This window comes from Seriola aureovittata, chromosome 22 (assembly GCF_021018895.1).
Source record: "Seriola aureovittata isolate HTS-2021-v1 ecotype China chromosome 22, ASM2101889v1, whole genome shotgun sequence".
In the NCBI taxonomy this organism is placed as follows: Eukaryota; Metazoa; Chordata; class Actinopteri; order Carangiformes; family Carangidae; genus Seriola; species Seriola aureovittata.
Genome location: NC_079385.1, coordinates 11,216,351 through 11,241,828, shown reverse-complemented (window position 1 = coordinate 11,241,828; position 25,478 = coordinate 11,216,351). Strand labels below are relative to the sequence as shown.

Here is a 25,478-nt window from a genome sequence, read left to right as displayed (position 1 = left end):
ACGCCATTGCAAAGAGATAACTAGCTATACTTCTGCTTTCTCCCTCACTCACCCAGTTTTCACTTCTACCTGGCTCAGTGGGTGAAATGGTAGCGGTAAAGGGTGTGATAATCCTCTGCTCAGCTGTTACCAGATAGGTCTGTCAACTCCCTGTCTCGCTGTTTATTGCAGGTGATGAGGCCTGTATTCATCACTCTAAACAAACAAACAAACACACACACACACACACACACACACACACAGATGCAAATACTCATATTACATGCCTGACAGAGATGATTGTGCTCTGCTACACACAAGTGCAACAGAGTCTGTGAGTATAAAGCATTAGATCACTAAACACAAATATATGTCAGCTGTACCCAGATAAAAGAAGCCTGAATAACAAAGTATGTAAATATCAACCTTTTATTGGAGTGTACAATGTCAGAGTTCATTATTTGTCCAGCCTCATTGATAAGGCTTGGCGTCCATAACATCTTATTAACCGAGTTACCTACAGAAGCTAACATCAGCGAAAACATGGCTAGGTTTCCCCCCCCCCAAAAAGTATCTTGATATTTGACAAAAGAGGTCAGTTCTTACATCAAACAAGTGGCAATTTGTCTCTCAAAGACAGAATGTAAAGAGAAAGCATTTGCTAACTGGAACCAGAGAAAAAACAAAACACAACACCAAGGAATTTGGAGACATTAGAGTGTATAATTCATTTTAGTCACGCTGTGGGAAATAAGTTTCTATATTAGCTGTAATATAACCCAAAGATATGCTAGCAGTAGGAGCATGCTGCTTGTTAGCATGTTTTTTTCCATGTATAATTTTTAGGTCTAGCAACAGAGTGGTGTGCAGCTAATTTCCTTGACAATAATAGTAGTGTTATTACAAAATGTGTTTGAGGATATTCGAAGGACAACCCTTTGAATTAATGTCACATTAAAAATCTTAACCTGCCGTAGTGCTAATTCATGCTAATGCTTTTGGAAAGAAAGTCTTGGATTATCAGGTCTAGAATGGACACCAACCATTAGTCTGGTTGAATGACTCATTCATAGCTAACAAACATTAGCAAAAGATAGCTACAGCTTCCTATAGAGCCAATATGGCTAGCATGCCTGTGTTGACCTTCAATGCAAGGATTCAAATAGTCGACACAACTTTTAAAAGAAGAAATAACATATTCTTCCTCTTACAAATGAAAAGTTGAATTCATTAGTAATAAAACTCACCCTTGTTCATTTCAGTTCACACAGGTTTTTCTTCTACAGCCTGTTGGTCTGCTATGACCAGTTAGCATATACTGGATGATGTTAGCAAACTTTAGATAAACATTTCTTAGCATTTCCGTATAACTGTCACTTGTGGCCGCTACTGTTTCGCAAAAGTTACACATCTACTTTGGTTGGTTAGCAAGCAACGCAAAAGTATAGTGCATTAGAGTACATCAGGCCATAATGTAAGGAACTGCTGAAATAAGAGCAACAAATACGTTAGTTTCTCTAACTTGTACTCGGTTTTGAGCCAGACAATTTGTAGTCACAGGGCAGTTGTCATTCATGTTTTTTAGTCCTTTCCTTCGTCTCATGAAATGATCTAACATTAGTATTTTTCTTTGTGGGGTAACCACTGTTTGAACAAAGCATATGGTAAATATGATCTACTATTACCACTACTTTCTCATTCAAGTGAATGGGGAAGTGGTCTCATATTTTCAGACCCAACTGTAGGTGGATTAAATGCCCACATCTGATTATTTCCTCTTTGTAGGGAAAAACTGACCACTGTCTGAGTTTTTATATAAGCATTTCCTATGTTACACCTCGTTATGTACTAGTTAGTCAAGACAATATTGATACTTGTTTGAATAATGCCATGAATCTAATGTTTTTCCCTATACTGTCAGCACTTAGTGTCTATAACAGGGAGAACACTACTTTAGTCTCGCTGTTTCTGTACAGTAACTTAGCATATGGACCCATTATAAGCATCAGGTGTGTAAAACTAAAATGTCTTTATTCCTCAAGTTTTACATGATGAATGACCTGATTCCAACAAACAGGCATTTATTAATACTCTGCTTGCTACTGTAAAAAAAAAACAAGAAAAAAAAAGCAAAATTTCAACTTAAACTGTAGTGTGACAGTGAAAAAGAAAAGAAAAGAACTAAAATTCACAACATATAGCCAGCCATAACACTGTGGGCTACCTCCATGCATTTATTGTATGTAGTATGTTGTGTTAACGGTTAAAAATGTCGAAGTGTATTTTACCTCATTACTTAAAGCATATGCATGTTCCATAATGATACAGACCTGAAAATGTCCTGTATTGATGCAGCGAGTCTCCTCTTTCAATCTGTGCAAAAATATAACAAGACTCAACTCTGGAGCAAATTTACAGTCGACAGCAAATGAAGCTAAATATTCCAAAAAAGAGCATTTCTTTTTTTTCTTCTTTGTTTTAAGAAAATATGAGTGCTAAACTAGGATCATTTGAATAAGTAAAAATAAACTACAGAGCAATAGGGTATGAAAATAGTTCTTTTTTTTTTTCCTCCTGATGAACAATGATGACATGATTGATGAAGGATTTGTGGCAACTTGTTGTATAAGCCCTCCCTTCAATCACTGACCAAAATAAAAAAAAAAAAAAACATTCAACTCTAAGGTTTAACAGACAACTCGATGTGAAATTGCACATGTTAATCTGGGGGACAGGGAACATGGGAGAGCGACGGGGACATGTGTGATGGGAGGCTGAGTGACAGATGGAGGTGATAAACATAGAAGAGTTAGGGCCGTGGGAAGAGGAGGAGGAGGAGGAGGAGGAAAAGATAGAGAGAGATGAAAAAAGCAGAACATAGTTAAAATGACAGATGAGACATATTACTTGTCAAGAGACAGAAATGGAGCCAACAGGAACACAGAGACATGACCAAGATAAAGAAACAACCTAAGATATAAGAATGACAAACATTTACAGATTAAATGAGGTATTGCACAGATTAATAAAAAAAAAAAGCATAAAGGCAACAAAAATATACAGCAAATTGATAGAACATTTACATTTATAATTTTGAAATTAAAAATTTCTTTTTAGAAAGACAAGCACAATTTTAGTGTCATAATCATCCAGGTGGTGGGAAGGGGAGAAAAAAAAACAAAACAAAACAAAAATAAATCGCTAATCATCCCATTCATCATCATCTTCAAAGTCCTCATCATCTTCATCGTCATCATCCTCATCTGTGGAAAAGAAGAAAACGTTCACATGAAGTCAACTGAAAAATCTGGAAATGATGCTCTTAAAAGGCAATTAAATAATAAGATACACAAAATGATTTCTCAAAGGATCATTCAAACAAATGCAAGTATTTCTGTGTGTTTGGTAGCAGTGACATAAATGTCACTTTTGAACTTTTGTCTGTTAGGGTTAGAGAGTCAACCCTCGCTTTGACCCTTCTCTGAACACATTTTAAGAATTACTCTCAAGCAGGGGGAGAAACGTTTCCTACAATGCTCTTGAGAGAGGAGGCTTGAAATGGAAAAACAGAATCACAAGGTTGTTTAAGGCTGATGAGGAAGTGGTGAAAGTCCAATTTATATTTTGGCAACCAAGCGTCATCTGACACACACAGTAAATGACGCAAGGTTTAGTTTTAATGTCGAGCTGACACACCGAGTTAGGCTGCAACTGCTCTATTTTTTTAAGGCAGGGTTTTGTACAGTGTAATTCAAGACCAAGGCATGTGTATTGTGAAATAAACCTCTACTACAAAATCCGCTCAAAGCTGCATCTCTCTGCTTCACTAATTAGGAGCCTTATTAGTATGAATATTAATCCTTTATATCATGTCGAGTTGAATGAGTCTCCAAGTAGGAAAATGCTCTTATTTCTTTGTTTAGAGGTTATTAATGACATCTAGCTCTTGTTTTTGTGGAGGTTTAATACATTTATTGTACACTGGAAAAGTTCCATGATAAGTGTTCCTACAATATCAATTTGATGGTTCCAGTTTTACTAATTACATTGGTTACATTATAGTACATTGAATATTTTGGGGTCTCAGGCCACTGGTTGGACAAAAAAAGACATTTAATAATTTCACCTTGACCTCTAGGACATCAAGATGGGCGGCATTTTTCACTGTTTTCTGATGTTTTGCATAAGTTACTCCAGAGAATAATTGGCAAACTAATCAATATAGAAAATATTTGTTAGTTGCAGCCCTAAACAGTATGTAAACAATCCTGCAGCTTGCTACTGAACATGACAGCATAAAAACATATTGGATATATATATTATATATAGGACTGATGTTCACTGTAGATGGGGTTTAAACATTAAACATTGTGTTTCTTCAAAATAAATACACTACTATAAAGTTTGCTAGCTGAGTAGAAGGTGGATGTGTCCGTTTAAGTATGTACCTGAAGAGTGAATAGCCTTGCTCCTTTTCTGCATCACCTCCATCAGGGCCCCTACGATGCCTGCCGAGGGGGCTGGAGTGGAAGGAGATGAATCGGTGTTGTCATCCCTCTGTAAAAATGACAGCGCCATCAGCCAGAGTTAAAGCACAGGGTTCGGTTCAGATTAATACGTAGTTGACTGAGAGGTGAGCTGTGTGTGATGAATGAATACTGACCGGTTTAAGTTGGATTCCTTGCCGGATTTGGTCCAGAAGTGCGTCTCTTCCGGTGCTAGAGACTGGCCTCTCTTTCTGCTCTACCTTCTTCAGCTGGGTGCCTTCTCTGATCTGACTCAGCAGTGCCGATTTGCCGACCCCGGGTGAGGGCAGACTGCTGTCCCCTCCGTTAGCCTCCATGGGCGGCGGAGGAGCAGGGGGTGGAGGGCCAGGAGGCGGGGGAGGAGGAGGTGGGGGAGGCGGTCCTCCGGTACTGGATGGGGTTGAGGATGAGGGGGGAGGAGGCGGCGGGGGAGGCGCCACGGGGATTGAGGCGTGAGCCGGTGGAGGGGGAGGCGGGAGAAAGCCCCTGCTTGGAGGGGGAGGCGGTGGAGCGGACATGCCTGGCCGAGATGGAGGGGGAGGCGGGGGTGCAGAGACGGGAGCTCTGGAAGGGGGAGGAGGCGGTGGGGCGCCTCGCCCCCGGGCAGGAGGAGGGGGAGGAGGGGCTGAGCTGTGGTGTGGGGGTGGGGGAGGAGGGCCACCTCTGGATGGAGGGGGTGGAGGAGCTGAGGAAAGAAAGAGAGAAAAAAAGAATAAAAACTTAAAGTTAGAACAGAAAGTATAAATAATCACTGTGCTTCATTCAGAGCTCACACTGCAGCCTGTAAGAACATCCAGTTTATATTTACTAATATTTTATCTTTCATAAAGAGACAGCTGGAAGATGTGGATGGTCACAAGGGATTTCACAGCATATCTGTCCAAAATGCTTGTCAGTTCCCCAACTCTTGCTTGCATGAAGCCATGCAGTTATAACATTAAGCCACAGGGGGCAGCCTTCTCCCATGTAACTGGTGTTAATTTGTGAAGGAAAAGTGTAATGAAATATATCTGTCAACAACCTTTTTCTCATAACAAAAAAGAGACGTTAAAATAAGTTGAAATCAAAACCCATTCCGAATTTGTAAGAACCAGCAGTTTTGTTTTGACACATGCCTTTTGATTTCCCTTATTGATTCTTGAAAACTAGTCTGGACCTCGAGCACTCGAGTTCGGCTGCTGGTGAAAAAGGTGTCAGTTCACATGCAAAATGTTTACAGTTCAAGTGGAGTTTACAAGTGTGGCTAAAACTGAAGTTGCATAGCAGAAGAGTAATCACTGCATGACAATAATTTCATGAATTTGTCTACAGTACGAAGCAGCTTGGTAGAGAAACGCTTCACATCCATCTCAAGTACAAACAAGTGTAAAACAGCAAACACTAAACTGACTTCAGGAACTGCAAAAGCCTCACACGTTATAATTGAATTCTTAGGTCATATAGTCCAACTCTGCATGCACAGTCATGAGCTGTCACAGCAGGTTCATGCATAGAAACCTACCACTCCACCTGGGCGGACCTGGGGATAAAATCACCACACTAGTTAGATTGTCTTAAATTGACAATCAACCCATTAAAACACAAGGTGAGTGTGCAGCAAAAACATGTGCATAGATTTAACAAAACAGTCTGACTGAACATTTTCTACATCCTGGAACCAAAACTCTCCTATAAATAAACTACTATAGTAACATTTACTGTTAAGCTGCACTAAGGAAATTCCCTTTCCTCATCTCTCCTTCATGAATCAAAGTGAAAACAGAATAAAATCTTCCCTGACTTTCGCTATTGTATCAGTAAACAAGATTTATTTATTTATTTTTTAAAATGGGAGAGGACAGTCTGTATTCCAAGCCTGCCATACCTTGTCTCCGCAGCTCGTTTTTGACAGCTTCTACGCCTCCTTTCTTCTCAATGAAGTCGTAGATGACCTTAGAGGTCTCCTTGTCCTTCAGCTGAGCCTCAGAGATGCCACACATGTCAAACAGGTTCTTTAGCTCGGGGTCCAAATTATTCAACTGGAGAAAAAAAAAAAAAAAAACACAGAGGAAGAGTCGGACATTCGGTAAATAGATTTATGTAAACTGCTGAAGATGGCTACACTGTCAGTAGCCTATAGGTTACCACAGTGATAGTCAAATTCCTAACCTTTGAAATGGAACTGCCACGTATAGTTGCACAGACACTGTAATAATTCATCCTCAGCGACACATTGATTTTTTTATATGAATTTCCCTTAGAGGATAAATACAGTATCTATCTATCTCTCTATCTATCACTGAGAGACACAGACTTAAATTGTATTAATCACCGAATGCGTTCCATCACTGTGGATACTGACAGGCCTACTTTCTTGTCAGTGACTTGGGCTCATTGTATTCAACCACAAGAGAACAGATACAAGCACATTTAATAAAAATGAGGGACAGATAACAGAGTTCTCCTCAGTCACATTTAAACTGTAGTTGAAAGTGGCAGCATCTTCATTAACTGATACTGTATCGTTATGGGGTTCCTGGGACTGAAACAGTATCAGCCTCCTCACCACTACTAAAACACACTGGCTGTAAACAGAGACTTTCCTGCCACTCATGTGTGAGCACATTCCTACACATACAATGCATAATCACATGGAACTATATGTTAAGATCTGTGATGTGATCTTAAGAGTCTTAATCTGTATTTATGAGCTTTGCAGCTCAGTAACACATTAAGCGACTGACATGTTAAGAGTTGAGGTTAGTTCAGTTTGAATTAGAGGGAGGGTTGAAAAAGCAGTTTGACAATGGCTCTTAGGAATATAATCAGCTGTTTCATTATCATTTCTTATTTTTAATGTTACATTTTGCCTTGTGAAGACATTTACAGTCACATTACCCTTTAAAATAGCTGAAAATGTGACCAGGATATTAGCAGTGATGCTACCACCTAGTGGTGTGGGGTGACACTACTACACCCTGGAAAAACATACCTCTAACTAACCTGGATTTAAATAGTTAGAACAGATCTGGCCACTTCCCCCTCCAGCTGTTTCTGGTTTCACATTGTGTTTTGTTGTGAGTAAAAACAATAAAGAGAAATTAATTGTGTCCACGTTTCCTGTTTGTGGGTTAGTTTTGAGGTTAGCTGTACTGCTGTCATGAAGTGTATCATGTAACAGTTTGCAGGTAAAGTGATCCTTAAGTTCAGACTCCAGCAGTTCAAATCCAAATTGTTTGATTATCTCTCTAAAGTTGGGACCTATTTGAAGTGCTTTACTTTTACTGTGGATAAAGTGCTTTTTACTTTATCTGAGGTAAAAGTAAAGCACTTCAAATATGATATAAGAATAGAAAAGAGACAAATTTAGCTGCTAAGACTATAAAATATATCCCTTGCTCATATGTGAATCCAGTCATTTGAGCTTCAGCTTTAAGCCTGGGGATTTGAGAGGTGAGCGAGCTTTGTCCGACTGACGTCACCCATTCAAATCAATCTAAGTCCTTGAAAGCATTAACTTATGAAACCAAATCATCTGAATTTTATCTTTTTCATTTACAGACCGAGCAAGTCCTCTGACCTGCATGATCTCATACCCAGCATCCAACATAATTACTGATGATGCTTTTTGGGAATGAGTCCATGGATTATGCAGATGCAGGTTAGTTCTCTTCCCTCCAAAATCTCCTTGTGTAACGCTCCTGACGACTTGGCCACGCAGCTCGGCTTAATGTTTTTGGAGCTGGTATTAAATTTGAAAAATCTCTCTGGAAGCGGGACGTCTGACTGACGAACAGATAAGCTTATGGGCCAAGTTTTAAGAATATCTACATGAGCAGACATGCATACAAACAAGAGCACACATTGACATGAGGGTAATGTGAATTACTGCTTACATCAAAGCCTGTGTTTGGATCCCATCCTACATGCCCAATGTGCCTGTGAGAAAACAAGAGAGGATGTGAGAGCATGTAAAAATCAAAAAAAAGAAATACAGTACAGTGCATTTCTGAAAAAAAAAAGAAAAAAAAGAAAAAAAAAGGGTGAGACATACAGATGGAAGTCAATTAGCTGTTTACTGCAAACACTAAGAAAACACCTGTGTTTCTAACCCAGAGAGCCCGCTGATGACCTGCAGTATGTAACAAACACTATGAAAGCTGCCACAGACATGATTCCTGAAAGCACAGCACATATTTTCCTGCATTATTAATCTTTCACATATTCCTGGATTAACATCTCCCCCAGATTCACCAGCACTTATATAGACAAGAGGGATATAGGGACAAGCCAGAGTCTGGGCCAGAATGTCATACAGGAAACATGTCAACATTAAACTCAAACACCTACATTCATGACGCTGTGTTAGTATAGTAACTAGAGGTTAGACAGGGTCATTCAAAGATGTCTTCTGCTAAATTTGGTGAAAACTGGATGGACTTTTTTTGGGAGAAATGGTGAAAAAGGTTTTCATCTACACCTGAATAAATTGTAAAGATGTCGGCAAGATGAGATGACAATTCATGATCCACCACCTGAGACAAACACAACCACGCTAGCACCTGTAACTCACTGGAAGTTGCTCGGTGTGCCGATGTCCGCCTTGGTCAACCTCTTCCTCTTCCCCTTGCCCCCTTTTTTCTCCCTCTTGGGGAAGGAGGAGTGCACAATGTTGTTCACCTGAGAGTTGTTATGGAAACGCTGAACACTGTTGATCTCCGGGTTTTTGATGTCGACGGTGGCCATGGGCAACGAAGGACCTGGAAAAGTGATGGAGACGATGCTTAAGTTACAGTTTATATAACAGAGAGGACAGCAGCTTTATTAAAACAGACACAAAAATGGGTTGTGTGGTTTTCCATCACGTCTAAAGGAGTATTTTTAAACACTGAATACACTAACCGGCTTTATATTGAAAGGGAAACAAATGATAAAAACTGGCATAATTGTGAAAACACTTCAGTGTTGAGTGAGTAACAAGTCATAAAACAAGGAAAATGATCCTGGCTGCATATGAAAATGCAAGTATGGGGATTTTCAGTGCCAGCAATGTCCTTTCAGTTATGTAATCCATTATTTAATGGCCATTACAGACTTTGTTTGGCTCAAAGAGAACTAGGAATTTTATTTGGGTGTAAGGTCGTGAAAGTGGCTCAGGCTATGTGGGATTATAGTGTCATCTCATTACTGCCACTCATGTCATTTCAACAAAATGACAGAACTAGTTAGGACCAAAATCTAAACTACAAAATGATATCACAAAAACAGACAGAGATGACAAAGAGGAGGTTTGTAAATCTGCTGTAGAACTTGTTCTGTCAGTTCAGTGACCTACTATCCATTATAACTGATAAACACCCTGTACTGTCATTCGTTCCAAAGCTAGTTCACTTTTGCAGATGGAACATATCTGAAACAATCATCCAAACTGTCAGCTATGTAAATGGATATTCTTTTATTTATGTAACCTTTTTTCAACCAGGCCCGGCCATGACAGGCAGAGATAACAATGAAATACCAACCTAACAACATAAAATAGACAAGACAAAGTGCCACAACATCTCTGAGGGATGAACATACTTAACAATCAGAATATGAATTCAGTTGTATCTATCGTTAATTGTCTACTACTACTACGACTGCTTGTTGTCCACTTTCATATCTGTAGTGTGTTGTGCTTGTATGATAGTGAAAATTGACTGTTTTAATTACACTGTACATGTAAAAGTCCAACAAGGGACAAAAGTTCAAAGTTAGCCATAAGTATAAACTCTGTAGAACACATCAGTCCAATGCTTTGTTTCAGAACCATGTTAAATTGCATTGTCCTTATTAAATAAATAAATAAATAAACCAAAAAAGTTTTAACTATAATAATACACTTTTGGTGTTTGTATGTCAGTGTACCGAACATGGTAACGTGAACTGCACACAACCAATCACAATGAACCAACACTAACAGCAAATCCACAATACACATGCAGCCGAACAGTATGGGAGTTAAATCAACAACAAGAGGTCAGCACACCGGGAAATGTCCACCAACAGTACAAATACTGGTACTTCAGAGTCTACACCTGACCTCAGTGCCATTTACCTTCCGGTTCATGTATTAGCCACATTTTTCATGGTGGTCTTTAAAATTAACTGCGTCACCATTGTATCTTCATTCCCACCAGTGCCTCATCTGTAGCACATACCTTTGAAACTCTCACGACAGGGAGTTTTGGGAGTTTCGCTGGGCGAAGGTGAAGCTGACCGACTACGCCGCCTTCTCACCCTGTCCCAAATACACCCACCCTCCTGTCTTGCCGCGCAGGTGGTCATACTGACATCGAGAAGCATTTTGCCGACCAAGCTGCGGGCTTGCTCTTCGGGGCAAATCGAGAGTCGAGTGGTCGGGTCAGACAGAGGTGGGTACAGTTCGTCCTGAGGGAGAACCAGGCAGTGCAGGGAAGACAGGCAGCTACCTGGGCCCAAACCTCCACCGGCTGTTCCTCCTCCACCGCCCTCACAGTTAAGATCCTCAGAGGGAGCAGAGAGGAAGGTGGTGCAGAACATCATTGTAGCTGATGGCTGTGCATGAGCAATACAGTGAGGAGGAAGATCTTGGTTCAAATAAAAATGATTTCAACGCAGAGTGTCTTGTTCTGACAGATCGGTCGAAGGTCTGCTGTCTCAGTCAAGATATAAATGTGCAGAAATACTGTAGAAATTCTAATACACTGAAGCAGGGAAAGACTGCTTCCAAAAAGGATAACTTCCTCCTAAACTTGTCTTTGTAAGCAGGTAAAAAGCAAAATCCACTTGTCTTGTTTCAGAAATAATTCCAGTCTTCTTCGGTAAAAGGTTTCTTCTCCGTTGAAACCTGAATACAAAGATGATCCCAAAGGTTTCCAAGACACCATCAAAGAAAACAAGCCAACTTCTGACGGACTTCGCGCAACGGTCTGTATTTACTGAATTAATATCTTCCTCAGACATCTGGTGGAGCTGACACACATGCTGTCTGAGCTGTGAAGGCAGACATCCAGCAGTGCCATCAGAAGGGAAAAGAGCCAGCCAACACTTAGCCTGCCAACAGCCAAAGTTTACTCTTCCTCTTACATTCCTTCCATTACTACAACAGTGCTCCTCTGTGTATCTTGTTTTCCCAGCCTCCGTTTCTTTGCTGTATCCGAGCTCTGCATATTTTGTTTATATTTTGCAATCATTTTCTATTCCCCTGGCTTTCCATCGCAGCAGGGTGCACTGTTAAGATTATCGTGCTCGGATTGGCTCGCCGTGATCGTTTCTCCACCCACCTCCACTGCTTTCTCCACCCATTCCCTGCAAAACACACAAATGGATCTAATCCTAGCAAATTATTCTGGATTTAGCATTGGATTTTACATAACCATTAAAACCCATCCATGGCATAATCCCCACGTTAATCTCAGGGGTTTCTAAAACATGATGAATCTGCAGGGTGAGAGAAAGGGTGAGAAAGGCAGCGCAATAGAGGCAGACAAGACAGAGAGAGAGGAAAGAGGGAAATTAAGAGAGATTAAATGAAGAGCAGGGGGCAAATAGGGACAAATGATGAGGAGCGGGGGAGCTGGAAAGGGCAGCAGGAGACAAGGGCAGAACAGAAGGAAAGATTGGAGATGATCAGACAGTAACACAGTGATGATGCAGTAATGGAAGTGAGAGGGAGACAGATGGAAATGGAGAGAAAATATCCCTGCGCAAAGACAAGGATGACTTCCTTTGGAATTGAACCATTTCACAGACCAAGATGCACTTATTCAGAAACTGAAACCATGCATGACAAATCCATGATAGAGACCGGTACAAACGTTTCTGCATGACAGCGTGACTGGGCACCGATACATGGAACATGTTGCTTTTAGGTAATACTTGTCCTTTTAATTCTCCTCTCTGATTGGTGATCTTACAAAAGCTGCAAATACCACCGCAGAGTCAACTAGAATGAAACTCAGTAGAGCGCATACCTCCACCAAGGCCAAGCATTTGATCTGAATTATTATCCGGATCCGCACCCAACTGTGCAAACTCATAGATCTCAATAGATCCCATGAATATGTCTCATTTTTTACATCAAGTTCCATGTATCACTTTCTGAAAAATCTCACAATGTTGTGATAAAAAAAAAAAAAAAAAAAAAATCCTGGATCCGCCCCTTTCAACGGATTGGCGTCAAAATTTAATGGGTTCTTCTCTGGCCCATGCCCAATCCCTCCACCAACTTTGGTGTAAATCGCATAAGTACTTTATGCGTAATCCTGCTGACGAACAAACAAACAGACACGGAGGAAAACATAACCTCCTTGGCAGAAGTGAAGATCTGAGTCTTCAACCATCAGCTCAAAATAGCTCCGAGTTACATGACGGTTTAGGGACATCATGTATGTATGACCGTATGTGGCATCTGATGTGACCAAAGCAACACATCCTCAGGCCCAGTACTGTTAAGCTGCTCTGAATATGAGCATCAGCTAAATGCTTGAATGTGTCATCTTGTGTAGTTAAGACCTCTGCATGGCTGCATACGCACACGCACACACGCACACACACAAATATTAATAAGCCAGCTTGGTCAAATCATACTGCGAGTCCATCAAAAACTGGTTCATCTCCTGCTCCAACTGTTCCTGTTGTTCATGAACCATATGTCCAAAAAAAAAAAAAACAATTTGTGCATATCTGCAATTGAATTCCATCTCTTTAGTCATCCGTCCATATTGAGTAGCAGGCTGAGGTCATGAAGGGCATGCTACTCATAGATAAAAACTCCACTACAGGGCATTATAATATTATGTTATTCTGCATATAACAACATTGCCATGATATTATGATCATGTGCTTTCTTTTCCTCTGGATTCCTACAGTTTTCCATTTATGTTGATTTGACTGTGGGTCAGAATCATAAACATCAGAAATCAGAAAACCATTTGGTGGATTTGTAGGCAATATCTATATGAAACTTACTTGTGTCTGCAACTGGACAACCTGTTGTTTTGCACTGCAGTAAAGTAAGATGTAGGAAAGGAGGCAGAACAGATGATAGCTGTGTCCCAATTCCAAACGCCCTAGTACCTGCATACTACATACCACTTATCATTGGCATTAGCATGTTGTGTGAACAGGAAATATTGTGTACAGATGCATATCAATGAATCTACAACTGTGAACGGAAGCTGTTCCTGGAGCTGATTCACCACCTTCCACAATGCGTTTTCCCAGCTATGAGCAGCTCCTTCGTTTCCTTTGTGCACTGCATTGTGGAACAATTGTGTTCATCAACCGTGCACTCATGAATCAAGTGTTTTTTCACTTTTCCAACAGTTTGAGTTTATCTGGTCTTTATTTAGTTTCTTTTTGGTGTTTTATTTACTCTTCATGGATGCCAGGTTACTGGTATTTCCTACACAGAGAATGAAATGCTATGTATGCTGCATAGCTACCACAATAATGGGGGGAGAAAAAAAAACAAAAAACAGGCTTGAGTTGTGGCCAAGAGACACAAAAATCTGAATGATCCCGAAACTCCACCCATATGACATACCAAACACAGTGACACAAATGTTTCCTCATCTGACACTGGTTTTACACTTCTCCCACTGTGAGTTTCTGAACTTATGGTCAGGAAATAGTGGAAAAACATACCATTTAGAGGGTCGCGTCTCTTCTCTGTGAACACACAGACAAAAATGAAACCATTACAATCCTGTGCTGAGTAGTGGGTTGGGTTAGTGAGAAGCGAATGTGTGTGAGAGTGCAGATGCACAAAGAGAAGAGAGTTTATTGGTTTTTAAGAGCAGGGCTCGGCGGGATTGGAAAGTTATTTGGAAAAGATGCCAAGCAAATTGTTCTGTTAGTGTGTTCAGGGAGTGTAAATCAGACATACTTTTCATTCATTCACACATGACGGCTAACATTATATCCATATATCAATTCTATTGTGCAAAAGACTCTGACAAAACTGTCACGAGCACAATACGCATCTCTTTCTGTCATATACAGCACTAAGACATTAATGGCACGCACGCACGCACGCACACACACAAACACACACACACACAGAACTTCAAAAATACTGATGGCTTGAGTTGCCCATTGAAGGTCAAACAGAAGAAACCTTGTAGATAACATTAGGGAACCAATGCAAAGGGCTGAAGGGGGAAAAGATGAAAGCGACCGATCCCTTTGAAAGGTCAGGAAATGACCCGCAGAGGGGGAAGAAGGAAGACGGACGGTCTTAACAAGCAAGTGATGATAAAAGTTAAGGCCTGGATGCCAATAATAAGTTTAAGAATGCATCTGTGTGGCTTTGCATAAACAATGTGTTCTCAATTGCATCCTGAGTCTGGTCAGATGAACACAAACATTCACAGCTCATTTCCTTAGATAGAGAGATAAGATAGAAGCTTTGGTCCAGAACAAAAACCTTGTAACATTTCCATTAAGTTTTGCAGTGTCAAAGTCTAATTGCTGGTGCTGGATGAAAACCATGCGAATCCTAAGAGCTCAATTTAGATTTAAACAAAAAATACATGTTTTGCATTCTATTCACATATTTTATTTTATTTATAAAAACATCTGTTAGGTGTAAGTGGTTATAAATGTCTTCTCACATATAATCATCATTTTCAATTCATTACAAGTCAACTCTAGAAACGTTGTGCCCATGAGGGAGGAAGTCTCTCGCTCAGCAAAATCATTCATTTGCTAATTTCAACCTGAAACTGTAGTGCCCCCCTTGGGCCACTCGACATAATTTTTCAAAAATGCAAGTGCTGTGTTGTGATGCATGCCTTCCATGATTTGCTTAAAATTTGATCTGGTGGTGTCTCTTATTATAAATGGAGGAAAAAATATCCCTTCCCTGACTGTAGTGTGTGTGTGTGTGTGTGTGTGTGTGTGTGTGTGTGAAGCACTAAAAATGTAGTTTCGATGCCAAATGCGCAGTTAAAATCTATTTGAAAAAGATACATTTGGGAGACTTTTGTTAAAATGACTTTGAATAGTGAACGCTTGGCTTGCGTCATAGTAGGCCAGACTTCTGATCATGTACATTTACACATGAGCACCTGAACTGCTGAAGCTGAAGGAGGGTTTGCAGACTGACAGGTTTGGAAGTGGTGTTACCAACAGCTTTAAGAAGTGTGAAGAGATTGCAGCAGATCAGGAGAAGAAAAGCGAATAGTCATCAGTACCAGGCAAAAGGCTATAAATACATTTTAAAGTCATGCCCAAAGTTCATCTCACACACCAGATGGAATATATTAATCCTGTGCCTCTAAATAAATTTTCTTCATCTATTCAAATTTTGATCTTTTGCCTAGTTCTGTAAAAATGACATGTTTAGCAATTAGTTTGATCTTGTGCTCACACCAGTTGGATAGGTTCAAGCCAAAACCTCTTACTGCACCTTATAAAGTCACATTCACTGCAGAGGCATGTTTAGGCTTAATTTATTATTCTGAACACTAGATAAAAATTTACCAAACGTGTCATTTAAAAAAAAAAGTCGTGTTAGGACAGCAGGTAGGTGTGTAGGTAAGTCGGCAGCAGCTGTAAGTTGTTACCAGTTTTCCTCTGTCTTTTCCCCAGTAGCTCTGACACATGGCTGTGGAAACGCTTGGTCTCCTCCTCACTGGCAAAATTCAAACCCACTTGGCATGTCTGCGAACACACACACACACACACACACACACACACACACACACACACACACACACACACACACACACACACACACACACACACACACACACACACACACACACACACACACACACAACATGGCAGAAAGTTGTAAAAAAAAAAAAAAAAAAAAAAAAAATCAACACAAATGCATTTGTAAAGTCATTTTATTTCTTGTGAAGTGCCAGCAACCCACCTCACTATTAAATTTCCATGACTGAATTTCCAAACCTATTTCCAGCGAACAGTCGCAGCCTTATCAACACAGTCAGCGGTTCCACATACCTCTTGGTCTGCTGGAGTGTGAGCCACTGTACCCACTAGCTAAGGTGTTTGCTCAACAAATAAAGGGGTCTTGTCACATGAAGTGTTTTAGATATGAAAAAAATGTTGATTTACATGATGGGAAATCAATTTCTGGATTGAATCTTTAATGAGGAAAATAACTTAAGAGACTAAAACTTGAGCATGTATCTTTTGTTGAGGAGAATCATGTTGAAAAATAACAATTTTTTACTTTGGTCGGGCATTAAGAACTGGTTCTGATTAATCTTTTAAAAGAACTGAAATTTTGTGGAAAATGTCCTCCATTTCCACTTATTGTTTCCTGAGAACAAAATTTGGACCTGCTAGACCAATTATGCATGTGTCAGAGCAGGTGTGTCATGTTGATAATAGGACCGACAGGAACTCTTTGTTTGAGCAAAGGAATAGAGTCAGAACCCTGTGAAACAGGTTAAAAATTTACTTTACAGCACACAGGTGAAGAGAATATATTTGCACTTGTAGGACAGAGGAGACTTGAAAAGTCTTTAAAAAACAGTGTTTTTTTTACTGTGACTCAAATGTGATAATAAAAAAACATGATGTATGAGGAGCAGAAATTGGGGCTGAGGCTTTTCCATGAATAGATATAAATTAACAAATTAAAAGTACTAGAGACCATCTCGCAGGGGATCAGACCATTAACAAGTTGACGACCACAGCCATCTTCTAACTCGTCCTTCATTACAATCTCAACTACACGCCTGTAAAGTTTTGTGTTTGCATCTTGCACAGTAGTGACTATCACAGTGGCAAAATCTGTCCACAGAAATATAACCAGCTGCCTAACACTCAAAACTGCTCCTGTGGTAGTTCCTGCTACACAGGCTCAGAAGGTGAAAACAATACCTGCCGCGCTGTCGCAGCTGCTAAAAATAAATAAATAAAAATGTGAAATGTGAAATAGAGAGAGTAACTCACATCTCCAGCAAATGTGATGAAGTAGGGTTTGGGGAAATAGATGCTGAAGTTGTTGTACAGCTCCTGTTCAAACATCATCTTACCGTCCTGTAGAAAAACACACAATGTTAAATCCAGAATAAATAGATTACACAATAGCAAATACAACAGTAAATGCTACAGGCCTTTAATGAACGGACGGTGATACACCACCGTTGACATTCATTTGGGCGAGTACAGTCATCTGGTCTTGTGCCAGTGTCAACTACTGTAGCGATAAACCACAGATGTAATCATCAGTGTGCAGATTCGCCGTTTGCCGTGTATTCACTCACCCTGATGTCAAAGACCCTGATGAAGTAGGATCGATTGGGGTTGTCTTTGACCAGACAGGCCACCCCGCAGCATCTCTTGCTCCAGCTGGAGTTCCTATCTGCTGTGAACACCTGGACCACTGCTGAAGACAATGTCTGGAGGGAGGGAGAGGGAGAGAGAGTCATCCTGCTGCAAATTCATCCTGCTTGATGGACAGCACATAAACAGTGTTTTCCCCCAGCCAAGTAAATGTATCTCACAGGGGTTTTAAAGCTACACACCATAGGAAGAGAATAAAATAAATAATATATATATATATATATATATACAGTATATAAACAGCTTGCTTACTATAAAAAACTTATTACAAATTAGAGTGAGTCAGAGGAAATTATGGTTTCAAGGTTTCTTTCCAAATAGTGTTGTTGATATTATATCAACAAATTAACAGATATAAGTTCAGGTATGAGTCCGAAACTAAATGCAGAACATTTAACGTCCTTGACTCATCCACACTTGTGTCTCAAAGCAAATCTGTGGAACAACTGAAACATGGCATAAAGATTCACAATGTAGTATTGTAGTATTGTACTGTATTCACAGTCAACTTTAACACACAGGTCTCAACATCAGTCTAAAACTAAAATAAACCTTTCACAATATTTTCCACGAGAAAAATTTCCCCTAAAACCTTTAATGGATGAATGATAGCTGCCAGAGACACAGCAGGTGTTTTTACTGCAGCCAGTATCAACATCACAGCGTCTGGTTATGCTGACAGACAGGTGACAATTCAGGCTAATAACAAGCCTACCATAATCATTTAAGTATCACAAAGTTTCTTTAGTATAAACAACATGACAGAGGCATAAGTCTGACATCAGCAAATTAACTTTGTATTAATACTTTAAATAAAAACTTCACTGTGCAGCTGCTTAAATTAATCGAAATTATCTTCCACCATTTCAAGGGCAGCATGAAAATATAATGACCACAATAACCACAGACTGATTGGTTGACAGAGTGACAGTGACTCTGTGGGGTGGGGGTGGGGTCAAGTCACGCTGTCCTGCAGTTGTCAGAAAGGAGTCCATCACTGCCAAATGCCTGACACGCAGCAGATAAACTATGAGAAGAGACACTTCCTCTACACTGAATCAGAGCAGAGGGAGGTAGATGAAATATGTCACCGACATAAACCTGAATTGATTTTGTCCTCATACTGCATCACTGTAAGAACACCGAAGCAGTTGACAGTAAGTGTGCACTTTAAATAATGTCCAGGAAGTCAACAAGGACACACACTACCCTCAACTGTGGCTGGAAGCTGAGGTCACTCTGCTTGTGTATTAAGGACACTGCAAGCATTTGAGAATCTCTTGAAGTCTGAAATCCCTTAAGGATCCATGCTATATTAAGACTGAGCCCACATTTTCACTCACACACACACACACACATGGTAAAATCAAGTATTATAGACATCTCAGCACTTGGCTTGTGCAGCATCTTCCATGCTGTGAACCAATATTTCAAGCAGACACCAAGTCACTGAAACTTACATGAAAATAAAACCAGAACATAAAGACAGAAATTAATCCAAGTCTTCTTTTGATCAACTCCCATATCACCTTTGATGACATCACCGATGACATGAAGCAGCGGGGTCACAGGCACGGGCTGTTAGTCTGAGATTAAATATACACACTAAGAACACACCTGTAGCACATCTATGATCATAAGACCAGATCAGACTCCCACAGGTTTTACATGCTGGTCCGGGGGGTTTTCTCACCGCGAGGGGTCCTGGCTCACAGTCATTACCACACAGATGAAAGCAAGAGCATCAACAGGGGAAATGCCTGGTGATTTTTAATACCTTTTCAACATAGCAGTCCCAGGAAATGTTTGCATACCACAGAGTTCTTGCATGGTTATGTTTCTGCTTGCTTGTTTCTTGTGTCAGCTACAGTAAAGTTGGACACTAGGAGAAATTCCTGTCAAAATAATCATAATATTGATACTAGCAACAACCAGTGTTTGCAGTATGACTGACTCGTCCACATGACTGGCAGCCTCAAGGATTGTGTTTGTTAAACATCTGTACCATCTGAATTTACTAAGCAGGTGCTTTCTTGGTGATGGAACTATGAGCAAGGAACCAAAACTGAAACTAAATTCCTGTGGTCAAAATGCAGGTAAAGTTCCTGAGATCCTGCAAAAGTTCCTAGAAAGGTTCTGATTCCCAGGAACTGACCCCCCCCCCCAGGGGTCGTTCCAAACACTGACGCTATGCTTTCTTTGCAGGTAATCCCCGGGTGAAATGGTCTTGTTTTTAAGACATACAGCCACTGCTGCACACTAAATGCAGGGAAAGCCATGAAAACTGCACCAAAATAAGAGGCTATTGTACAATTCAAGGTTTGGTTTACTTGCAAAGCCACTTAAAGCAATGATTTATTCTCATCTGACAGATGAGGCTTTTAGGGAAAAGTTATGGCGATCATTAACCCTACATCTATACTACTCCCTTGGAACACAAAGCATAAGCAGTCACACATCTTTTCACTAGAGCAAAAAAGCCATGCGTTCTCACTGATTCATATAGGAAGTTAAGTTTAGCTAAATTGGTAACACAGCCTTGGGGAGAACAGCTGGAAGGCTAGTTGTTGTCATGGCTAATGTAGCCCCGCTGAATGACTAACATTAATCTGCACGTAACACAGCCTAAGTGAGATAACAGGACCACATGTGCACTTGCAGAGGAACAGTTACATCACAGTGATGGTTTCGAAGTCAGTTTGTAAACTCGCAACATGAATGACACTGCAGAACATCTCAGTGTGGTCTCCCACAGCGTTTATCATCATTACGGTACGGATTTCGATTGCACAGCCCTGTCCCCACTACATCGTTACAGTATTAACAGACGTTAAAAGTGTGTCCTCAGAGAGGCAGTTTGTCTTTCAGCACTGTATGTACAAGATATTTTTATTCATATTTATACAAACACTGGGTCTCTTGGCAGCGTGGCAGCTTTTGATTGTTTGGATTTAGATCACAAATACCCAAGATAGAAAGAATAACATGAATTTATGATTCATGATATGAAACCACTTTATGACAGAGTTTCTCTGTAACAGCAGAATGTAGCAGTGTCCAGGCTCTGAGGCCCTGGGGTTTTATCTGCCCATGGAGGGCTGATTTTCCCTGACAGGGCCAAAGGCTGCAGGAACTGGAGCTCAGTCAATGGCGTCATCAATACCCGACAAAAAACGCTAGCTCTACACACACATACACACACGTTCGTCTCTTATGCACTTGCTCTCTAACACGGTCAGTTTCTACATCTGTACTGACCAGGGCTACAGTGATGATGCAGTCATCTGGCCAGGACACACACTGCACAGTCACAAACAGTTCAGCTGGACAGAAAGAAGGAACTGCTATTTGTGCTGGTGACACAAAAAACACAAACTGTTCACAATTCTTCCTCTAGAAAAAATATTTTTCTCATGTTTGCATATGTAATACTCTTGTATATGAGAAATACAGCACAGAAAAAATAGAAATATATGTTCCCACTCAACAGTTTGTGAAAGCAAGACAAAAAATTAGGCCTGTGTTCTTTTTTTATTTATTTGAATGTCGTGCATCAACCATTTGGTCAAGCTGTTCAATCCTGGCACAAATTAGGCACCATTACACCTCTTCACAAGATCTGCTGGAGAGGAGGTGAGTGGAGTGGTGAAAGAGTGGGAAGAAACAGAAGACGGGATAAGTGGATGACGCAGAAAGGCAGTGTAGGAAAGAAGTGGGAGAAAAGGAGGTGGAAGAAAGGAGGGAAGTGATGTACAGTAAGAAAAAAGAAGCAAAGGACGAGCAGCAAAAGAGGCCTAAAGATAAGCTGAAGGAACACAAGAACAGAATGACAGATGACATAAGGGAGGTAAGGTGAAACTATAAAAAGAACAGAGGAAGGAGAGAAAATTAGAAAAGGGGAGAAGTGGAGGAAAAGAGGAGTCATGTTCCACTTCTCCAGCACAAATCACCGGAGGAGGCCGACCACGGGACTTCCTGTAGGACAGGACTGCTGATCAGGCAGTCTGCACACACACACACACACACACACACACACACACACACACACACACACACACACTAACACACACACACACAGTGTGAATTGGACCCCTTCCACCTTTTGCCCAGTCAGACAGTGTCGCTGATGGTGAAAACAGCACAAGGAATACCAATGAGTAAAACCACTGAGTGAGGACCACTGTGTACGTAAATGTATTGTGTCTCTTGTTCTCTGTGCATATGAATGAGAGCATGATACTGAGTTACAGAATTCAGGGTGAAATACCTGTGTGTTATTCCCAAGCTATGTGTGTCCTGCATCTGTATTATGTGCACCTCTCTGCTGCAAAGTGAAACGACTGGCCACACAGGAAAAACACTGGAAAAATTCTACTGTTTACATGCTCACAGAAGCTGTTAAAATCCACAGCCACAAATTAGTGGCAGCGATAGAACAATCAGTTTATCTATTAATGATCTAATGAACACTTGCCAGTTTTTACAGGTGGTATAACAGCTTTTGGAGCACTCCAAGTCACGGGCAACAAAGATAGCCACTAAAAACACACAGAAAAGGCGAAGAGAGCTCTGCTACTTTCCAAGAATTAGTCAATATACAACAGGCCTTTACAGCTAGAATAAATCAAGTCGACTTCAGTTGCACAGAGTCAGCTAAGGGCGGTGCATCTAAAAAGACGACAGTCCAAAGAAACAAAGTAAAGGTGACTCCATGATTCTTACATTTTCTGCATAATAAGTACATTACATAACACACAATCACTCAGTCAGCCACTAAATCACTGATGGGCATTCTAATTAGATTGGTCGGGAAGACACACAATGTCTGTCTCTTCCACTCTCCCTTTCCCCCACTCTCTCTCTCTCTCACACACACTCACACACACACACACACACACACACACACACACACACACACACACACACACGATCTCTCCTAAAACTCAATCTGCATGCAAAGACGTGTACGGACACACACATGAGCGTCGGACTGTTAGGAATGTTCCTGATTCCTCGTCTCTGTCACATGTCAAGTGACACAATTGCCAAGATGCCAGAAGAACATCGTCATTGGATGTTTAAACAGGTTACAGAGGTGTAGGAAGACACGCCTCAGAAACCTGTGTGCTCATGTTTAAGGTGGAGGCAGTACATCTCACCATGTGACTTCACACACACACACACACACACACACACACACACAACACACACACACACACACACACACACACACACACACACACACACACACACACACACACACACACAGGCCTGACATACTGTGTCATGGGACAGGAAATGTGGCCTTCCCGGAGCAAACATGGACACACAGGTACCTCCCCAAACCAAGAGCATAACCTGTTCACTGCAGTGAGCTCTACTGACAGAGAAAGAGGAAGAGCCATTTCTGTCTCTCAAGCACAGCACCTTTACTATACACAATTACAGGAAGCTATGATTACAATGGGGAAGTAATCTGAGAACAGGCTCCATCAAAGTTTACCCTATAAAACAGCAATGCAGATACCTTTGTCTCACGTGCACTGACCCATATCTATAGAGCAAATTCAATTAAGTTACAGCCAAAACATGACACACCTTAACTTTTAAACACATCTTATCTGTAAAGGCAATCAATAACAGGTGAAGGCGTGACATTCTTTCCAACTCATATCACTGTATGACATTTGCAAGACAGGAGGGCAAAGCTACCAAGCAAACATGGTCAGAAAAATTATCCAATTTCAAAATCAGACAGGAAAATCTCGTTGCTAAAAAGAAACATGAATGGATTTTTTTTTTTTCCTTTTTCTGAGAAGCTTGCTACTGTCCAAAGGTTGTGTTACACACATGATTTAGCAACAACCTGTACTGCTGAGAGGACCCAACTTTACAGTGAAAGAGTTTAAAGTACATTACTGCCTTACAGCTTTCATAAAGTGAGACTGAGGGTCACGATCGTTCTACGTCTGCTGGCTCAAAACAACTCAAAACAACTTATCAGAGGTAGCCACTTATGCCATAGCACCCACCTGAGTATACATGTGCATGAGCATCATTATATTAAGTCTATATAGGTTTCACTCTGCACTTGAATGGACTGTTTAGGTCTTTGGTGTGAAACTACTAACCACTAGCTAAATGCTAGTAATAGTAAACATTAAGTGGTCTGATGAGTTTTTTAGTATCAGTTTCTGAAATGGTTTATATGACTGATGAATATTAAGATGTGCTAGCCAGTGGGGATGCTTGATTTTTAAGGAAGAGGGAAAAACCTGTCCTGTCAGATCATAATAAAGGAAAATCAAACACTGAAGACACGAGGATTAGCTTTTTAAGTCTACTAGTGTTGCTGCAGCTGCAAAACGCATCACTTAAAATGTCACTATAATCTGATGGGTATGGAGTTAGCTACATAGTGCACAAGGAGGACGTAAAAATGAGTCAGCTGAATGCTAAACGTGTTACGTAATATCGGACTATCTCACAATATTGAGTCGTGACATTGCCCTACTGATCCTGACTGCAGTCGCACTGGTACAGCAGGCTACTCCCACTGCTCTCTCGTCAGCTTATGTGACTGGCAGGTCTCGCATTAGGAGGACTTTTAGCTAGTCAGCTCTGCCCTCAGCCAAGTCTGGTCGGCACATTCTTCTCGGTGGACACACTTCCCGAAAACAACCAAGGTTCAGCTACGTTATGTAATGCCAGTGCAAAAATCATTGTTTTGCCCTGCTTTCCGTTGATGGATTTAACAGCATCCAAAGCCCGATCATTAACTCCACTCTGCCCTCACTGGGCTCAATGTGGTTAGGCCAGGTGACAGAGGAATTTCAGGATTTCCTGGGTGATTTCAGGTGTGTCAAGCTTTAAGTTAGAGGCGTACCAGCGGAGGCCTGGGGCTGGAGTAAAACTTGCTGTTGCCCAAATGTCACCGTCCCAAACGGGACTTTAAAGACAGTCGCTAGCTCCCAGCCCTCCCTCGTCGCCTCGGCTGTCAAAACAAACCAACCTCTTCAGTTGGAAGACTCAAGTGTTTCCCTGGGAAAACATACACGTTACCTCCAAAATCACAACATAAAAGTGTAGGCCACAAACACGCCGTTACACCTCTTAGCTAGCTTTATCTCCCCTCTCAGGACAGGAAACACGGTGCAAGTTAGCTGTATTAGCTTTTTTTTTTCTTAGCCACCTATCACACAACAATTTGATGGAAAAAACTTACGATGCATTTCCTGCCAAGGTGGTTGAAAAGGTATTCATTCTCCTGCGGTGTCAGTAGTAGCGAACCGACATTTATTTGCCGCCGCTGCGGCTGATGTCCACTCATTATTGGTGATCAATTTATAAAGTATGCACCGACTCTAACTCGTTATATGAGATCCAAAAAGATACATAAACAATCCCTCGGTCATCCGTGGCCTTCCCCCGACCCCTCACACCGGTTCAGTTTATCCAGTTGCTCTGCAAAACCGGTGTGCCAAACAATGTACACTGTTTAGGGATGCCGTGCGATGTCCCGCTCCTCTTTAAAATAAGGTCAGATTTGCAGCGACTGAGCGAAGACGTAAATCAGTAAAAACTTTCCTGGGAAGTCCGGCCGCTAGAGAGCCCGGAGCCAGTTCCATCCAACATGGCAGTGTTAGG

General features: G+C 40.9%; 1 protein-coding gene across 3 annotated transcripts; it reads right to left on the bottom strand.

Moving 5' to 3' along the window:
• Positions 1 to 394: 394 nt before the first annotated feature.
• Positions 395 to 25,478, bottom strand: waslb (WASP like actin nucleation promoting factor b). 3 transcript variants are annotated; one of them, XM_056367776.1, is made up of 12 exons: positions 25,057 to 25,478; positions 17,753 to 17,887; positions 17,439 to 17,525; positions 16,076 to 16,172; positions 14,154 to 14,177; positions 9,058 to 9,244; positions 8,381 to 8,423; positions 6,370 to 6,523; positions 6,007 to 6,024; positions 4,643 to 5,190; positions 4,428 to 4,536; positions 395 to 3,242 (listed from the first exon to the last, which is right to left on the bottom strand). In XM_056367776.1, exons 1-12 carry the CDS (start codon positions 25,159 to 25,161, stop codon positions 3,181 to 3,183), a joined length of 1,569 nt encoding a protein of 522 aa, XP_056223751.1. In that variant the 5' UTR covers positions 25,162 to 25,478; the 3' UTR covers positions 395 to 3,180. The 3 variants fall into 3 exon arrangements, with proteins under 3 accessions (XP_056223751.1, XP_056223753.1, XP_056223752.1); XM_056367778.1 differs by lacking the exon at positions 14,154 to 14,177; XM_056367777.1 differs by lacking the exon at positions 6,007 to 6,024 and having other exon boundaries at positions 25,057 to 25,476.

What these genes read in the sequence shown, in the direction of transcription:
- waslb (XM_056367776.1), bottom strand. Translation starts at nt 25,161, where the DNA reads ATGAGTGGACATCAGCCGCAGCGGCGGCAAATAAATGTCGGTTCGCTA. An exon ending in TCAGGGTCTTTGACATCAGG is followed by an intron (nt 17,526 to 17,752) that starts GTGAGTGAATAC and finishes GTTTTTCTACAG; the next exon opens with GACGGTAAGATGATGTTTGA. An exon ending in AAGGAATCCAACTTAAACCG is followed by an intron (nt 4,537 to 4,642) that starts GTCAGTATTCAT and finishes TCATTTTTACAG; the next exon opens with AGGGATGACAACACCGATTC.